Below are 19,604 nucleotides of genomic sequence, written 5' to 3' on the forward strand. Positions count from 1 at the left end.
CATGACAACTTGGAAAAGAACCAGTTTCAAACTGTATCTTTAGGCAGCTTATTACTAGCAGCCTGTCAAAAAAAAGCACATCATTTGTCCTCGTGTCTTTAGATGGATCTATAAAAAAATGCCAGTTTGGCATGCATGAAATTGGATTTTTACACCGATTCCAATTCTCAAAGACCTATTAGCTGAAAAGTTGGCACATCTCGACATGGTGAGCAATGTCCTTTGACAAAGATTTGAGCAAACTGGACTAGCAGGACTAAACAACCTGGAGGCTTAAAACTATCTACAGTCGATGGTCACAATCTGAAAGTCATGTCCTTAAGAAAAGGAAAAAAAATTCCCCTTATTAACTGTATTTCCATGTATGTTTACTGCCTCAATAAATCACAGCACCTATTTTTTTCTTTTTTTTTACCATGCCTCAAGACCTTTGCACAGTACTGTATGACTCAAAAAAGAGATGCTATTTTATGTGGATTGATGGATAACAGTTATTGCAAAAAAGTGAGCAGACAATATAGAAAATGGGATTATAGAAGCCATCCCATTAAAAACAAACTTTAGCTTCTATTTAAGCTTACAAGGTGGAAATTGCTTTAATATAAAATATTCCATCTGTCCATCACATAATCAGCATCACACCGATAGTATCTGTTTAACTTACTCTCTCTTTCCAGCTTTAGTACCCAGTCTCACATAGTCATATGCTGAAATAGTTGGGATCTGGTCACCCTAAATATAATTAAATGTGTTTGAAAACCAGTGATTGAACATGACATAACCCACTGAAACAGTTATTTTAATCTGAAGAAATCTAACAGACTCATACAAACAACGGCATATCTGATCAATCATTGTCTTCCTCATATGTTGAGGCATTTTCCATCCATTTTTCAGTAAGCCTCATAGGGAGACTTAAAAAAAAAGTGTGTAGTAATGACACTGAATGTGGACTCTCATCGTATTGTGCTTTTAGTAAGGGTCATCAAAAACCTAACACAGAGTGGACTGCCATCTCAGATTATTTAAAATGCTTTGTGGTGCATGTACAAAAATGACCTTCAAAGAAAAAGCAAAAGAGAAACTTAAATGTGTTTACTTATACAAGTGGGCTGCCTTAGCAGCTTCATTATAGCCTATAACAACAAGAAGTGCTCCATTTTTGGCACATTTTGTGTGATTACAAACATAGCTATATCACTGGGCTACATGGCCTTGAAACTGTAAAACTTTGCTGATGCAGGATCACACATTTGCCACAGAAATTCCCAAAATTACCAGTTCCCTACTTTAAATGTTAGTCCCACTTTTGACACTGACAGAAGAAACAAGCATCAGTTTAATTTTTATCCTTTTTTCTCTCTCAAACATGTGGTACATTTAGAGCATTGTTAGGTGTGTTAGCATTTGCCTGGGATACTGGATGAACAAAAAGGAAGAAAAAAAATAGTGACTTGATAACAAAGAGCATATTGATTCAAACCATGGACAAAGAAGAATCTAAGTTTGAAAATAAATACTTTTCCTCTCCATTAAAAAAAAAGAAAAAAAAAAGAGCAAACTGAACAATATCTGTGTGTCTTCTTTGTCCCAGCTCTCTCAGAGGCACTGACAAATATGGACAATATTCTCTTTTCAATAGGCATGCAGTCCACAGGATCGCAAGACCCCTGACGAAAAACCCTGTGGAGCAATAGCCATTCAGTTGTCGGTCGCTGGGTTGAAGATGATAATGGATAACATCCACTGGAGCAGACGATTTAGAGACCGAGCACTCAGAACGGCTTTCTTCCTGACTGGACCACCTGCATCCACCTTTCTTTCATCTAAGCCACATAGTTGTACTGGTTGGAGTTCTCCTTGTCACGCTCCATGTAGTCCCTGTCAATAAGAGACTCTATTCTCTTTTTCAAGTCAGCAGGCTGAGAGGAGAGGAAAGAGAGGAGGCATGAGTTAAAACATGAAAAACATGCCAGCATTTCAATATTTTGAGGTGTGATATAGAAAAAAAAAGAAGAAGTGAAAAAGCAGATTCATGTTAGTCTTCCTAAAATTTATTATAAAATAAAAAATAAATTAAAACACCTTCTTCTTTTCCTCTAGATCTGCATAAAGGTGACCCTATTATAGGTTTTTTTATTAGTTCCCCCCCCTATTTGATACTGGAGGATGCTGATATTAAAACACTGCCAAAGTTTAAAACCCTGACCCCCTAAGAGTCATATTCTAAATTTGGTCAACACAGCGTAACAGCAGTGTCTAATATTGTTCCCACACAGAGGTATGGAGACCGTTATCTACATGTTTTAGCAGGATCAAAAACATGTGAGACAACTGGTCTCTTGACACTCTTGTTTGTGGCATTGCTGCTTCTTTAAAAAAAACAAAACAAACAAAAAAAACATGGAAATCCCAGACTGTGCAGTTCCTCTAGTGGTCACCTGAGGCTGGCACCCAAAACAAGCCAATTCCTATAGAGTCACATCTTAAAATGCCCAACTTTTTAGCATTAAAAACACATTTACAGCCTTGTAGATAAACAAAAAAAAATTCTCATGTAGAAATAATTATCAAATATTTGTGTCTGTGCGGCACACCCGTACTGCATATGGTTGCAGCTTATAGTTCTTACGAAAAAAGAAAGAAAGAATAAAATTAAACACTACAGTGGCCAAAAAACACCAAAGTTAAAGCTTTCAAATGCAAAACTTAAAACCAATGGGTGACCTCACAATCATGTGAAAAAGTGCATTTTTATAGGAATGGAGAGAGTCCCCTGAAAACTTTTTCACATGACTGTGGATCTTTTATCCTGTACGTCAAGAGCACACGTGTTAAAATACAAAGGACTTCTTTGCCGTGAAGTGAAACTTTCAATGCAACCACTATCTCGGCTTCTCATTCTGGCTTCTTGATCTCTGACTATTTTCCCCCACTACTTCCTCTTTGTGGTAAACACTAAAGTCACCCCCTATCATGTCCAAGCAAACTTTTAAACCGAATCAGCAATCTATCACCCTGAAGTGTCATTGCTGTCTGGCCAAGTCCTAGTGGGGTTTTTTTTTTTGGTTAGATCTAGTTTAGCTGTAATTCTCGACTGTGAAAGAGCCAGGGTCTGTCCAGCAAATGAAAGAAACGTCCTTTACTGGAGGACTGAAAGTAGACGAAAAAGGAGAGGGACTGAAATGGTAAGTGAAAGTAGTGAATACCCAATACAATATTCACATGTAGGGAGCCCCACAGCTTGGAAGGTTTCAAAAGCTACATTCACTTCTCATTACTTCTACTAATAGATCATGCATTAAACCCAGTGTAGACCTTCTGTTGTTAAAAATACTGGCAACTACCAGTTCTATTTCAGCCTCCTAGTGGACACACCTATGATATCAACTTAAAATCGGCTTATTCTCAAGTTATTGCATTTACAAGGTTTTCAGAAAACTAGACCTTCAGGTCGAGATCACTGAGATTCAAATTCATCTAAGACTTGTAGTAGTTACACCTATGGTATCAATTTTAAAACCCTACATCGCTTCGTTCTCAAGTTATTGCATTCATAAGATTTTCAGAAAACTTGACCTGAGGTCAAGGTCGTAGATACACTTATGGTGTCAATTTTAAGGCCCTACATTGCCTCATACACGAGTTATCACATTCACAAACTTTGGTGTCCACACCTGGTGACAGAAATCCCCATCAGCTTTTACGACTGAGTGGTAAAAAGAAAAAAAAAACAAACAAGCAAAACAAAACAGAAAATCAGTCTTGATTATCACCTTGACGGGAAACTTCAGCTGACTGTACACTTCAGACATCAAAAGATTATGGGTCAGAGTCTTCCTCATCTTCATGATCCGCACAATGGCAGCATCGATCTGGTACTGACGATCCTGAAAGACTCTTTCTGTGGTGCTGGCTTGCTCCTCCACCTGAGTAAAAGAGGCAAGTTAAAAGTAATTTTCTGATTCTTGAAAGATAATTTAGGCTGAAAAATACGGTAAGAGCAAACATACTGTTTCTTTCATCTGGATCTGGTTTATTTTGATCCTGAAGAGCTTGTGTTTGAAGTCGTCATTGCAGGAAAACTTGTCCCCATCTTCCACATCTTTGCTTTTTGGGATTTTGGTGAGGACACGTGCTTTACCACATGCAAGTGACTGAAGAGTCCGCCGTAGTTCACTGTCCTCTGTGGAAAGGCACAAAGATCAGCGTGGCTGGGAAAAAAAATAGAGGATGCCATTTCTTCATGAAAAAGTGCTTTAATGTGTTAATACAAACCTATTCCTGTTGCCACTTTGATCTCTTCCAGGGTGAACTCTTCTCCCTCATTAAACATCAGTAAGACAAGGGTTTGGAAAAGTGACACCTGCAGCTCCTTCTTGCCCTTTTATAAGAAACATCAAGACAATTAGCATTAAACTTGGCTCACTGAGTGAGCAAAACACACAAGGTCATTCTTAGAAAAGAGTTCAAACCTCTTTAAATTCAGCTTTTAAGACACAGTGGCCTAACGTCGACTGCCACTGCAGCTTCCTGCCACTGTGTTTGCCCAGGTAGAAAGTCTTGAAGATCTCCTGCAGTCGCACCATCTGGACAAAGATAACAGAGGTGTTACAAAGTGATGCTCGTTATGTTGAAAAGTGCAAAATCATGTTGGAAAACCCTCAGTATTTGCTCAGGACTAACCTCAGGTGGCAGGTGCACTTCCATAGGGACGTACGTTGGCCAGTAGCCCATAGTGAGGATATTCACTGTCAGCTCGATATTGCCGGGAATGTTTTGGCACTGCATATACTACAGAAATACAAAAACATGAGTTTTATCTACCCACAAACAAGTTTTAATCTTAGTAAACTGAAACTAACAGGAAACTGAATCCATTAGCAGGATTTTAGACTGAAAACAGGCAGTGTTGGTGAGGGTCCACCCTTTCAGTTTTATTGTAATTACACAAGTCTGAAGACATAAAATCAAACTAGACTGTAATTATATGAAGAAGCACTGAATTTTACAACACTGGAAACTAATTTCACCAAACCCTCAATTTACAGAGCTATTTTAGTAACCAGGTATTACAGAGATACTTCTATTTTAAATGGCTCTATTTGTGTTTATCACCCCCCCCTCCTACCCCGCTCTGTTTCCTTTATATATGTCAGATATTTTGCAATACTTTAATGTTAATACTTTCAGTTTTCATTCATCTTTATACATACAGGAGTTTTTGCCTTTTTCGTGTGTAGGGGGGGAAAAAAAATTAACCTAAGCTATGTTTGAGTAACCGTATCGTAACAGCAATTTAACACCAACAGGTACAGACTGAGGCCAATGACTCTGTCACGCACAACAACAAAATACAATGAAGCCATCATAGTTAGTGTGTGTTTTCATCCACTCTCACATCTGTCTAAAACAAAATTATACAAACATCTTGTGTCTAGTTTCAAGCTGTGTGGCTCCCTACAAGTGAATGTACCAACAAATTACAATAAAATCCATGTAATCCATGTAATGCTAAAGTAGTCCCTGTTTCTATAAATAAAGTAATAAAAGCTGCAGCAGGAGTAGAATCTCATGTCAGACAAATGTACAGCTGGGGTCACATTATTCAGACACGGCAACTCCTCTTTGCCTCGTCAGTAAGGCATCTGTGTTTTTTTATGAGTTTGTCATGTTTGTCCTTGTCGTGGTGCAAATACAGTCATCCAATTCTTGTAGTCATCAGCTGAATGATGGCAGTTTTTGACAACTACACTGCTGCTACTGTTAACAAAAGATAATATTGCTGCTATTTTTATACATGAATTCTCATACTAGTGTCTTTTTTCCCCCCTCTTTGCGCTGTAATGCATATATCGTTTTTTTGGAGTATAAGGCGCACTTAAAATCCTTTAATTTTCTCAAAAAATAACAGTATAATTCGGTGTGCCTTATGTATTAATTCTGGTTGTGCTTACTGACCCCGAACCGATTTTATGTGGTACACGGCGCTTCACCATAATATTATTGTGTGTGTATAAGGACCCCATGCTTACGAAGCAGACTTCAAACTAAAGGCTATCAGTCACGCAATAGAACATGGGAATAGAGCAGCTGCAAGAGAATTCAACATTAACATCAACTGAACAATGTTGAGAGTTATTGTGAATGAGTTGAATAAAGTTTGACTTATCGGAATGTTTTGTTTCGGTTAATGTGCCTAATAATCCGATATTAGTCCGAGAAATACGGTAGACTTGAATATTTCTTGTGTGCATTATATGTTTACATCCTTTTTTAATTATTCCTGATATTTTGTTTGTGTACTGTGGGTCTGGGGGAATGATATGTTGAGCCTGTGTATGTCCTGCAGTCACTTTAGGGTTAAAAGAAGATTTTAACCTTAAAGAAAAGAAGATTTTCAACTCCAACAAGCAAAATATTTTTATAAAGCAAACAGTTGTGCAATCAACACCCTGTTATGTTGCTCAGACTCTGCACCAATAGCAGCAAGTTTGTTGTCTGCATTTTTAATACGTCAGAGTTTATATGCACATCTGTCCTGGCTGACTGTAGTTGATGGTTGTCATTTCTGACACACCCATAAAACAAAACGTACGTTAAGCCAGCTGCCTACTGTCTCACACCCCTTCCATGAAACACGCTGTTTAACTGGAGAACTGGTGCAAACCACCAGACACTATTCTCAGACTGAATGTGCCCCAGGTTTTATGTTATGCTGACAGCTGAATTACATCTTTTTGATTTACCATGTCTATATCTCAAGCCCTCAGGGAAAGCAAAGGTAGGCTAACACTTTGGTTGCATTGTCGGCATTTTTTTCTTTTTGATAAAACTTCAATGAAAAGATTTGTCTTTTTTCACCATGTAATGCTTCAGTATGTGTGAACAAAACCTTTTCCATAACGTCATATTTGCCTATTTATGTGGGCAAAGTGTTACCTGTTTGAACTGCACCATGATGTCCTTAGAAAGCTCCATGTCCTTGAACATCCCCTCCAACTTGCTGGTGAACGCTGCTCCACATTCTGAAAAACAAATGTTGTGAGTCAAAGTTCAATCAGTCACTGTCAGGATTCCATCATGTAGTGCGTGTGTGTACAAGTGCTAAGAAATGGCACTAAGGTATGACAACTGACCGTGTTTAAGCTTTGACAGCATTGATTTTTCAGCATCAACAGAGGCACTTTTTCCAACCAGCAACCTCTTAGCCAGGTCCTTTTTGTAAAACGCCTCGAAAACATCTTTTCCTGCAAGGACATCAAAGTCTCACAATAAAGGCCGCACAAAGGGCAAAGTCTTGTACTTACACGAATGTGACAGTAAACATTACCATAGATGAATCTAAAGATAATCATGATCTTATCCAGCATCTTCTCCAGCTCTTCATCCGTGGCCTCTTTGTTTCCTGCCCTCAGCTTTGAATCCACATGTTTTGCTATAGAGAAATGTTGATTATTATCATTGTTATTGTTATTTTTTCCCCTCACTGTGTGTGGCAGTTATGAATGGGGGACATGCTTAGTTACAGACCTATGAGCTCTGCAGGTTTATTTGGCCGTTTGTTGATGAATGTTTCAAAAGCTTCCTTCATGGCATTAACAAATTTCTCATTCTTCATGAAACACACGTCGATGATGAGATCCACTTTATCTTTAAAGTCCAGCAACTCCTGCACCATGGTTTTGTCTTTTTCCGGATTGATTACGATTGTGCTTCCAAAAGCCTGAATTGGTATTTTCAAGACATTAAAAACAATTAGAAAACAGTTCATTGATTCTGTCTTCTCTTCAGTCTTTCATTTAAAAGCTGCCATACCTTTATGTATTCTATCCAGTGCTGCAGGAGCACCTGAACACCACCACGCACTCGACTGAAGAGCTGATAGAGGAGAGACAGATCCTGAATTCTGTTCTCATCCAGCAGGTTGGTCAGACCTGCAAGTTTCAAATAACAGTTAGAGGTTAATCAAGACTCAGCATGAGGTGCAGACAAGACTGTCACATATCAGGTACTTCCTGAACAGTCACTTATGCTTCACTAAGAGTAAAAAACTAGGACAGCAGGTTGACTTTAATTTCTTTCCTACCGACTGGATTCATTGCAATCACTCTCAGACTGATTGCCAAAGGTTTACAAATAACTGCAGTCTAATTTTTCATGCAGATTGCAAACATGTTGCAATCAATATCAGTCAGTCTGTGCAGATGACTGCAAATCGTCTGAGGTCCATCTCTTTGCAACAGAGGACTCGACTTAACTGGTTGCATTCTGGTTATATTCCCAGAATTCCGCATCAAGGTTACTCGGCACCTATATCATTTTGCATTTAAACTGCCATCCTGCAGTAAATACAGAACTATTTGTGAAGGAATTTTTATTTTAAATTTATGATGTTCTGGCTAAACTCTGAATGTAAGTAGTGAATGTGATTTTCTTTGTATGTAGACGACAGCAGATTTGTTTTTTTCCCCTCCTAACTTATCACAGTTCATCACTGTATTATCACAAGCAGATTGCATGTAATTGCTAACTTGACTCTATTCAATTGCATACTGATAGTCCTGTTGCCATCTAGATGCACAAAAATTGTTTTGAAGACACCGACTGATTGGTCAGAGTGGTCATAGACCTGGTACCCATTTTTGAAGCTACCATATCAAAACCGTGGCATCACAATCACTGCACACAGTTACAATATGTCTCTCTTTCTATACAAAGTGGTGAAACACAAAGAGACTTAAACAAAAAACTCTGGTTTTTGCATTTAAAATATCTGCCTTAACGAGGACTTAAGATTTGCCTGCTTTTTTGTAAACCTTGTTGTTCATTGACTTTAATTCAAATTTTTCACAATGAACATTACTGTCTGTTACCTATGTAATTCATTTAAATTTAAATTTGCCAAATATTGTGAGCTAAAAGGCTGTCTTTATATTCTGACACCCTTTTAGATTCCTTCAAACTTGGACCTAGATCTGGTCCAAGTTTGAAAACTACTATTCATATAAACAACATAAAAACAAAAAGACTAATGCAACATTATATGAAACTAAAAATGTCTTAAATCAGACACACTAAAGAGAAAATCTTGTTATAAAAGTGCCACAATTTAAAATATGTTGTAACAATGACAAAAAAGTACATTTAATAAGCTAAACCCTCATTTGTTTTACAATAATTTATTATTATATAGTGAACGTTTATATCTAGTGTTTACCTTTTTGCAGAGTTGCCGTGAGATGTTCACCAAGCAGCTGCTTCTCCACACTAGCGATGAGCGATTTTCTGAGAGGAGGAAAAAGCTCAGGTTACGCATCAATCTCTGTCACCGTTTATTTGCTAAGTGGACGCTTCAGTCCGACACTCACTGTGTGCTCTGGTCTAGGTACGTGATTACTCTGTCAGCCTCCTCCTCCAAGCGCTTGTTAACATGATGGAGATATTCTGGTACCTAAAAAACACATTTACATTCACACCACAGCTTTTAATGCTTATTCTGTAATGCAGATGAAAACTACCCATCAAAAGATTACATAACATCATAAAGAGGTTTTTTTCTTGCATAGAGGATAATTTGGCACTCTTCCCAGAGAGGTTTGAGTCAAGGCCAAAGGGGAAAAAAAACAAAAAATAAAAGAACAATAGACACTGCAGCAGTTTCATTAATCTACACCAGAAAAATGGACACTTTTTGTTTGATTATAAAATGGTCAGAAATAAGAAAATGCACATATTTCTTTCAAATAAGGCTCATAGAATCAGCTTTAGCTGTAAGCAGATTACACGCAGGGTCAAAGCCCCCACAGGGGCAATATAAACCAGGAAACAACAAATCAAATGGAACACTTACAGGCAGAAAAATGTATCAACTGAACAGGTATGAAAAGATTAGAAAACATCAAGAAATACAAAAGGAAAAACTCTACTTAAGTCAGAGATAAGAGATAAACCTGTGAGCAATACATGATTATGATTATAATCATGATTATAATTCACTTCACAAGAAGGACTTCTATCTGCTTACATGTAGTTTTATTTTCCCTATAGTTTCTTCAAATTAAACTATAAGAATTGAGCATTTGCAAAACAAAGACTCGACCCTTCACCTTTTGTATTAAAAAACCCCAACAAAAAAACAAAAACAAAAAGTCCACATAAACTAAGCTTCCAGTTGCAAAGTGAATGTTTTATCCACTTTCTGCTTCAACCAGGCAAACGTTTTTTTGCTGAGCTAAAAGCTTCACTCAAAACACGTTTACTGTGCCAGCACTGCTTTCCGCTTTACCAATGCTTAGTTCAGTCAGTGGCTACATCTGTGTTCCTCCTCTTCTATAATGAATTTCTGCATGTGGTTAAATGGTTGGCTTTTTGTAAAATTTCTAACAACATCAAAAAACATTGAATCCTTTCTGAGGCATCAGCTACTTATTTATTCCTTAGAAGAACCAAATGTGACAAAAAAGCTTTGAATCCTCAAATCTGACAAGACAAACCCAGAGAATGGTTGGATGTTCTGTTAGAAGTAATTAACAAGAATTCTAAGAACAGCTGCCAAGTATTTTTCATGGGTTAATAAACTAATGATTTTAACAATCGGTTTAGTCAGCTGATCAATGAATCGTGGAAAACAGACGACAAAATAAAAAGAATGTGTTCTGAGTATGAGGTTATATAAATCACCTCTCTCTCCTGCATCAGCCTCTGTCCCTCTGCAGCGTACAGTCGATTAGTTTCCTCCAGAAAGCGTTGCTCAAAGGACTCTTGATAAATCTGCCAAGGAGGCCGACAGAACACAGGTTTCATTAAAAACAACCCAGACACTTTATCACACCCATGTGCAGGTGAGCCATGCAAACAACACACTTTTGTTGTGGTACAAATAAACAGAAGAAATCCAAACAATCTGTGCCTTCAAACACGCATTTACACACTCACTACTTAATATCTGGATTACTATTTGAAGAGTTGCCCTATTACCTGAAGGTCAGAGAGCATGCTCAGCAGGCTCCTCAACAGACTGCGGTCTATCGCCTCTCCGTTTCGCTCCCTCTCAATGAGCAGCAGAATCCCGTCGATGGTTTTGCTCTGAACCTTCAGATCGCTGATGATGTAGAACCGGAACAGCTCCAGACCCATGTCCCTGAAGACCACAACAGCCCGTTCACCACACAATAAAACAAAAATCAGCCCGAGTGCGAAGCTAAAACCACAACATGGCTGATCACTCACCAAATTGATGGCAGCATGGAATTCTGTAAAACGTAGGTGCGATCCAAAAACAGGAATATACTCCTAATCATGATCTGTGGAACAAAGATACACAATTAATCACGCTTTCAATGTTCAGATGACCTCCTCCAATCTTACATATGAAGTTTAAAGGTCCTACAAAGCCTGCTGAGATTTCTCAGATGTTGCAGCTTCATTTGTTGGTGGTTAAAAAGTTAAGAAATGGAACAGAAATCACTTTAAGACGGAGAACAAATCGTTAGCTCTTTCAGTTTGGGGATTTTAATTCCCTGAATATCCATGTGTTGTTTAGGATGTGTAGAAATCAGGATGTGCACATATTTCTATACTCATAGACTAATGTTGCTTTTGCACATAGTCTGTCCCCAGAGGCTCATTCTGAACCAGAGAACAGAAAATCAAATTGATAACTCATAGGCAGCAAGTTTAAGACACACATACGAGACAAACATAACTTGGCTCAGGATAAATACCCAAATAAATGTATATATTGTTCAGTTAGTAACTCAACCTGCCAGGGAGATTGACTTTCAATCAATATAAAATCCTTCGAGCAATAAAATGGGGTATTACAACCTTGGGCCAGTAAAACTAAAAAGTGGGTCTGTGCAATCCTCACTGTTTAGAGTAGTAAGAGTGCTGTAGAGGCAGTAAGAGTGATGTAATCACAGAGGTTTGTGGTATTAGTGTTAGTGGAAGGATTTGATAACCTGCAAATAGTAAATTTATAGATAACACATGGGTTAAATGCTGCTCACTACCCTAAATGTCTAAACTATCATTATCAGTATGGGCTGGATATTCTGTTGTGTGGTGGCATTATAAGAAAATTCTAATTTTTTACATTAATCAGCCAACTATTGTTTGAACTACTCTTTGGCCTGGTTTGTTTCTCTCTCTTCGGTGTCAAATACTCTGGTTAGCACAGATGCATCTATCCATACTGCTGTATGTAAATTGCCTACTATTATTACAGTTTCATATGCTTGTTATGATAGTTTTCAGAACCACACCCACTTCCTTCGATACCTGATCACTTGCACTTAAACAGCTTCTTTATTATACAAGTGTGTGATTAAGAAACCGTTACTGTGCCAGCAAGCTGGATGCCCTGTAGCGATTCAACCTTAAACACTAGCGTAGCTTGCAGACTTGAGATATTCTATAGTAATGTTGTAAATTTCCATCTCCTCTAGCGTTTCTCACTCTGCTGGACTGGCTGCTTGCAGGCATTGCACAACCAACCTCATTCAAAATCCAAGATAGTGATTTTTGCAAAACAGTCCATTTACAGGGTCGGGGGGTGGGGTGACTAATGACAGATGCATTTGAGTTGCACTACTTGGAATGTAAGAGCCAGAATACTTTGTCTCTGTTTATAATATTTCATTCACAAGTCCCCTGACCAACTCTATTATAAATCAGTTTTAAAAAATTGCTATGTTTAACAGTTTTTAACAGTATAAAACATACCATTTGTCTGCAGTGATCTTGCCAGCACTTGTCAATTTTCTTCAGGAAAAGCACGCTGTCCAGGGCATCCGTGAGAACAAAGTTAAGGCAACAGTGGACACAAAATAACAACACCTTCTCTATGCGATTCAGCGAGCGAGACCGTGAAAGGATATTCTCTGAACTGATCAATTTGTGCCTTGATGTGGTCTTCACACACGGCCCTCAGCTGTTTGTACAACTTGGCAGAGATCTTATGGAAGCAGAGGTTTTCCACAGCCTGAGGGGAGAAAACAGAGCTGTCGGAATAATGATAACGGCACAGTTGCTGTTTGCAGATGGGTGAATTCAGCGGGTCTGTCCTGATACCTGGTAGAGCTCCTCTAGATTGTATTTGATTGACGTGCTGTTCTGTATGGCCTCCACCGCCTCCTTCAGCTTCTGCCAGGTCTCCTGCGTGTAGTTCTCGGGCAATTTGGGTTTTTCTATGAGAAAAACAAAAACAAAACTGTGTTACCAGTCTCACTCATACTCAGAGGACTGATTATGACTAGGAATAATCAGTCTGTTTAAATGAAAGTGAATACGTCTGTGATAACTTTTTAGACTGAATGTAAATTATTTTTGGTAAGCTAAGATCCCAATTAACTAGAATACTAGAATTGATTAAATTCCAGAATTTTCATTGGTGAGAGAAAAATGGATTTACCAACAAAGCAAGATAAACTCATTTGTGAAATAAGTCCCAACCAAATTTGGGTTCCTCAACACAGATTTCCCTCTCTTGTTTCTGTGTCCTTCTGCATGTGGTCTCTCATGTACTGATTTAAGTCCATGTACGCAAAATTACCATTTTCCACTCTTGTTTGGAGAATGATTCATTCTGCTCATCTCAAGTTGTACACATGACAATTTTTTACGGATTGTTTGTAATATACATTTAAAAAACGTTATTATTATGAACACAATCTGGTTTAGTTTTGGGTCAAAATACCGAGGTTGCCACGGTGATACGAACCCCACTTTGTAACATACATGTTGCTAAAATGAGGAGTAGCTCTTATTTAAATAAATGTTACAGTTCATGTTCATAAACACTAACAGACAGACTTTTTCACGTTTTGCTGTGAGACCACACTGCAATACTCCTTTTAAAGTTTTCTCTTGATTCTCTCATTTCTGTCTTATAAATATATAAGACATCCCATGAGAGCACTTTAAAAAAAAAACTAAAAAAAAGAATTGTCCAAAACTTATTTGCAATATACTTTTTTAAATGTTTGTGCAAGATTCTCACAGTTAAAAAAAAAAAAAAGATTTAAGAAGTTTAACTCTGTGGTTTGATTTGCTGTGCTTGTGTTTTTGTCTGGTCACCTTAAAGTCAAAGATGGTTTAAGTATTTATCACAGTATTAATCTGTTTTTTTTTCCACATATTACACCCGGTCCCAGTCTTCATTTACTCATTGTTGGCCATCTATAATAACTGTACCATACAAGCTAAAACCACAATCTGAATTTTAGTGTATTAAAAAAAAAATGCACCTCAGTTATTCTCAGTTTACTGATACTCGGCCAAATATTGTATCATCAGGTCTGTGACACACATTTGCACTGACAAAATGTCAAACCTAAAGACTTCAGTTCAGGTATCTTTAAAGTGAGGATTTCTTTGTTCTCATGGAAGAAAAAAGGGGTTGGGGTGGGCAATCAATAACGCAGTTTACAGTTTATAGGGCTGACGCAGTGTTTACAGAGTAAATATGTTTACTAATATATATACAAATATATTCCATATATACAAATGGCTAGCTTTTAAAAAAACTTTCCAGCAATATATCTGATAATTTAGTTGCTTCAGCATCACTGTCTGTAATAAAAAACTGAATAAAATAAAAAAGAACAATATTTATTTATTTAATATCTGTCTTGGTTAAAACTTGCTGCCTTTGTTTCTACAGCTTGAATTATTTGTTTAGCACTTGTAAGCTAGGATGCTACTCTAACACTGGTTACTTATTGGTGTCTTGTAATCCAGTTTGGGCTGAGCCTGAAGACTGCAATAATAAAATACAATTAACTGATACTCTGCTACGTGTGCTGCAGCCCAGATTTCAGGGATTTTCCTGGCTTAGAAAAGATCATCAAGGTGTGACAACCAGAGCTATTACAGTGTTGTATTCTTTTTATTAATTTATTATTACTTTTTATTCCATCTTGAATTTTCATTTTTAATTTTTTTTAAGCTCGGTTAGTTTCCAGAGCCACTTTGCTTGACTGTATGCCATTATTATTATTTGAGAACGTTTAGTTTTAGTTAATTTTCAATGTTTGTTTTAGTCTGTTTTTAAAATATATATATGTTATTAGATTATTTGCCAGGGGTAAAATTCTATGAGTTCAGACCAAACCACTTGACTTACAGCTAAGTAGGCATCCCAGTCTCACTAAACAGCTGCATGTGTTGACCATATTAGCAAAGAGCAGATTTTTTGTTTGTTTTGTTTAAGGACAAAATCTTGAATTAGTCAATAACACAGAAATTTAGAAAGTCAAAACTAGGTGTAAATACAAAGTGTAAACCCATATAATCGACTACACATAAGTATAGACAAGTATAGTAAGCTTGTCTCTGTGTCTAAAAAAACATTGTCTAAAAAACATAGTTATTTTAGGGATCAATAAGCCACAATTCCAGGTTATCATTTCAAAATTTTGAATTGGGTTCTTTAAAATTCTCAACTTAGTTTCAGCTGGTAAGTCAAGATTTTGAGATAATAACTCCTAAGGTCAATTTAATGTTCACTTTTAGTTCAAACTATCCACACAAGTGGTTTGATGAAAGACTAATCAATATTTTAATGAAGGCACTAATCATACATGAGGGTACTGCACACATAGGGAAAATATGGCCCGAGGACAAAAACTGCTCGGCTCCTGATGTCTTTAAAGAATAATCAGACCCAGAGCTTCTGGAAAACAAAATACAAAAAAGATTTATGTTCTTGGATTTCAAAACAATGACTGTGAGAAGCCAGTACTGTTATTTCACTCGAGTTGAACAGACGGCACTCCACTGCAAACAACTGTTCTGTGATGAAAAGCAACACCTTCAACCTAATGGTAAATATATCAAAATAGCAGAAGGCCGTACAGCCTTTAAGTGGACTGTTTAATTTCAAATCTAATACTTTACTTGAATCTATTAATAGAAACGCCACCAGTGGCCCAGATGGACTTGAGGCTGGCCTAACATAGTTTGTTTTACAGCCCATCGATGGCATTGAACCCTGCAATAATAGTCAGTCAATGTTTACCATTACTTTTTTTCCCCTGGCCATTTTATAAACAAACATATTTTATGCTCAGGCAAATGAAACTTTAAAAAACGGTTAAAGAACATGTTACACCTACAATAATTAATAATTGTTGTTTGGTGGGATGTCCACATACCTAAGTCCTCTTTTTTTTGGTATGTAAGTGGAAATGGGCCTCTACTTAAACAAGTGATAATGTCCTCCAGTGTTCAACTTAACAGGCCAACAGATCAGACTGTTACTGCCCCACAAAGAGAAGCCAATTTAATTATTTTAGTGGAGTACATGCTTTTCATCTCTTTAGACTCACCCCTCCATGCTGCAGGTACTGCTGTTGGAAAGAGAGAGAATGGCTGCTGTCAGCTCGCAGCAATGTTTACCAGAAATCTGCCATATTTAAAGATCTGGCAGCTTTAACTATAGCTCCTGATTTCAGATAGGGGCAAGTGAAACCCATTTATAGGTTTAAACTAGCCATACAGGTGGTTTGATTTAGCAAAATCAAAGGGACTTCTTAACTTATTTATAGTTACCAGGATTACTAATCAAGGAAATACACATTTTTCACAAGTTTGCCAAAGCCTGTGATATCTTTGTCCTATGTTATGGTACAATTTTTGAGCATTAAACTGTTTAAAATCAGCTCTGGTCTCTGTTAAATGTGTCGGCCAGCTGGGACCATATCATTGTGATATAGCAGGGATTTGTAAGTTTAAGGTGTGTTTTTTTTTCTTTCTTTTTTGGAGCTTGGACCCCATCATCCACCAGTGTCTACCTCTGAAGTTCTTGATGACTAGTTTCTTGGCAGCACCGGGTTTACTGTTGGAGAAGGTGGTGGATCCTGCAGTTTTCGTCAGTCCGTTTGCGTGGTGCCCCACGCCGCCGGGCAGGAACATGGCTTTGCTTTTGTTATTGGAGCACGAAGCAGCAGCAGCAGCAGCAGCAGCCTCCTCAGCCATTTTCACATCGAGTCCAATAAAATCCACTGAATCCTCAAACCTCAACTTCTTCTGAATGTGCAGCGGAGTGGGAGAGCAAGAGGAAGAGGAGGAGGAGGAGGAGGAATTCAGGGTCTTTGGAGGCGAAGAGGAGATCGTGTCACTAGTGTCTTCCCTCTCGGAGCCGTTTATTTTCCTCTTTTTCGAAGATGTGATGTTACCGCTGTCGGTTTTGACATCAGTAGCCGCGGGTCTAGCCTCCTGGGTTGGCGGTGGTGGGGGATTAGGGGAAGATAAACCTGTTGGAAACATGAAAAAACGGGAATACTAATTCTTAACAGTCAGTCTTCTGATCGGAAACTTCCAGGGTCGCCGGGAGGGGGGGGAAAGCTCAGCGTCCGAGAGCTTTTATCTGCCTTAACGCGGAGAGGTTAAACCAAAGTCCTCTATCCTGTATAAAACAGACAATAAATCACAAACTACAGAAGCTCCTCTTGAACCTAGCCTCGTCGCTGTCTTGTTATTGCTGGCAGGAGACGAAAGATGGTTGGCTATTGCTTCCTCTTTTGCCTCGCTTGTCTAAGCGCGTCGTAAAGTCGTGCAGAGAGTGAGCGGTTTGAGGAAAGCGGCTGTTAACGAAAAATATTTACAGGAGAAACGCAGAAACTACGAGAACACGCTCACATGGGAGGAAAACAGCCGTCGGCGAACACGGGAAAAATCCGCTCAGAAAAGCTAGTCCGTGACCCCACCGGAAGTACTTTGTACAAAAGTAGTTTTTGCACAAGCGTGTTTCTTTTTTTCTAAACCAACCCAAGCGCTGTGACCGTTTCGGCCACAAGATGGCGCCCAGGCTCGACGTTTGACGTAAGTGTTCACGCAAATAAATAAATAATAAATAAATAAATAAAAACTTTAAAAAATCGATGAATGAAAAGGTTTTGTACCCAGTCAACTTTTTTTATTATTATTATTTTTTTAGTTTTGACCCATGACAACTAATTTTCTTGGTTTTTTTGCCCTATATGTTTTGAATGGTCAACTACTTGTAATTAAGTTCATTTCAATTTAAAACAAACAAACAAACAAAACAACAAAAACAAGGACAAATAAGTTTCAAACTTCTGCTTCTTTGTTATCCGGTCTTTTTTTCTTTATTTAGAAATGACATCAGTTCAAACGGCACCTTCTGTAATTCCCACACTGAGAGTGCAGTCAATCTTTTCTGGGAAAGTACCCATGAGTTTTGGCGCGGGATTTGTATATTTATCTTGGATTGTATTACTTGCAGATTTAACTTTGGTTTGAAAAGCTTACTTTGTAATATATCTCACAATACTTCTGGCAAGGTTTTCTATCTATTAATGTAAAAATTTCCAATGAATTCATTTTGGTTTGGGGGTTTCTTTTTTTCTGTCGTCCCTGATTTTCTGTCCCCTTATATTAACAAAGTTGAACATATTAACTACAATGTTCTTTTTGCACTGTGGTGTGCATGTTAAAGTAACCAGAGTGAAGTATATATAACCTGAATTTTTATTAAAAAAAAAATGTTAAAATGATCATGAGATTTGAACCAGTAACCTCAATGAAATGATAGTGCTAACCACTGCAAATAGAATTTACTAAGTAAGACTTGACTGCATTCAAAATTGATATTGATTATATATTTTACCGCTCAGAAACTCTGGATATTCAAATAAACATCTGTGATACAATATTTTATTATTCAAGATGAAATTATGAAGAACACGCCATTTATCATACAAGTATTTTTTTAATGAGGAAAAATCCCAATTCATGAAAGACTTTCAATATAATACCGTCGCCATCTTAAAATTCAAACAACAAACATTACTTTATTAAATGATTATAATATGCTACGATATATGGTAGGTGACTGGCTTTTCCTTCATTTTAGCAACAGGTATTTCTCAGAAAAGCAGAGACACCAGCTAGGCAGGATAAGAAAGACAAACGCAGCAACATTGTCATCCCCTATGTAGCCGGTGTATCAGAGAAGCTCAGGAGAGTTTTCTCCAAGCACGACATCCCAGTGCATTTCAGACCCAGCAACACACTCAGAGAAGAAACTGGTTCATCCCAAAGACAACTCCTAAACACAAACTTAACAATGTAGTGTATGCTGTACAGTGTAGCGAGGAATGCTCAGACCTCTACATTGGAGAGACCTTAACGCCCACTCACATCCTGGGCCATCTGACCTCAGGAAATCACATGATAGGGTGGGGCTAGGTTTCACAATGAGCTCACCTGAAACCTTGGCTGATTGCGACCTACACCTGTTTTCACACCCAGTGGCGGTCCTAGCCTATTGGCGTGTTACCTTTACTGCAGCACTCAAACAGTACACCATTGAGTATGTGGAAAAAACAAAACACTTCAGCAATATTTTAAAGGAAGTACATTTTATTAGAACTTGAAAGTCTCAGAGAGACTTTGGCCTCCTCTGCCTGGTACAACGTTTTTACATGCTTTTATAGGTGTTGTTAAAACTATACACATACTCATTTTTTAAAAAATGTTTCTTACTTATTTTGATTGATTGATTGATCATACTTTATTCATCCCGAGGGAAATTGGGTTAAGGCTGCCAGCCGTGCCAGCGCCGTCTTACCCTTCCG

The 19,604-nt window shown here is 37.9% G+C and overlaps 1 protein-coding gene across 1 annotated transcript; it reads right to left on the reverse strand.

The window, feature by feature from the left end:
* Nucleotides 1-783: 783 nt before the first annotated feature.
* cul4b (cullin 4B) lies at nucleotides 784-17,793 on the reverse strand. Its single transcript, XM_003445204.5, has 20 exons — nucleotides 16,797-17,793; nucleotides 13,075-13,190; nucleotides 12,882-12,985; nucleotides 12,727-12,796; nucleotides 11,233-11,306; nucleotides 10,981-11,143; nucleotides 10,684-10,773; nucleotides 9,372-9,454; nucleotides 9,221-9,288; nucleotides 7,819-7,937; nucleotides 7,534-7,726; nucleotides 7,334-7,438; nucleotides 7,140-7,250; nucleotides 6,943-7,028; nucleotides 4,687-4,794; nucleotides 4,476-4,589; nucleotides 4,279-4,384; nucleotides 4,014-4,186; nucleotides 3,777-3,929; nucleotides 784-1,922 (listed from the first exon to the last, which is right to left on the reverse strand). The coding sequence occupies exons 1-20, from the start codon at nucleotides 17,269-17,271 to the stop codon at nucleotides 1,827-1,829; spliced, it is 2,607 nt and encodes an 868-aa protein (XP_003445252.1). The 5' UTR covers nucleotides 17,272-17,793; the 3' UTR covers nucleotides 784-1,826.
* Between the last annotated feature and the right edge of the window lie 1,811 nt (nucleotides 17,794-19,604).

Source organism: Oreochromis niloticus, linkage group LG2, assembly GCF_001858045.2.
Source record: "Oreochromis niloticus isolate F11D_XX linkage group LG2, O_niloticus_UMD_NMBU, whole genome shotgun sequence".
In the NCBI taxonomy this organism is placed as follows: domain Eukaryota; kingdom Metazoa; phylum Chordata; class Actinopteri; order Cichliformes; family Cichlidae; genus Oreochromis; species Oreochromis niloticus.

Excerpts from the sequence above, each read along its gene's own strand:
- cul4b (XM_003445204.5), bottom strand. The coding sequence starts at position 17,271 with ATGTTTCCAACAGGTTTATCTTCCCCTAATCCCCCACCACCGCCAACC. Across the intron at positions 13,191-16,796 it reads AGTCATCAAGAACTTCAGAG|AAAAACCCAAATTGCCCGAG; the intron begins GTAGACACTGGT and ends TTTTTCTCATAG. Across the intron at positions 7,251-7,333 it reads TATCTTTAGATTCATCTATG|GAAAAGATGTTTTCGAGGCG; the intron begins GTAATGTTTACT and ends ATGTCCTTGCAG.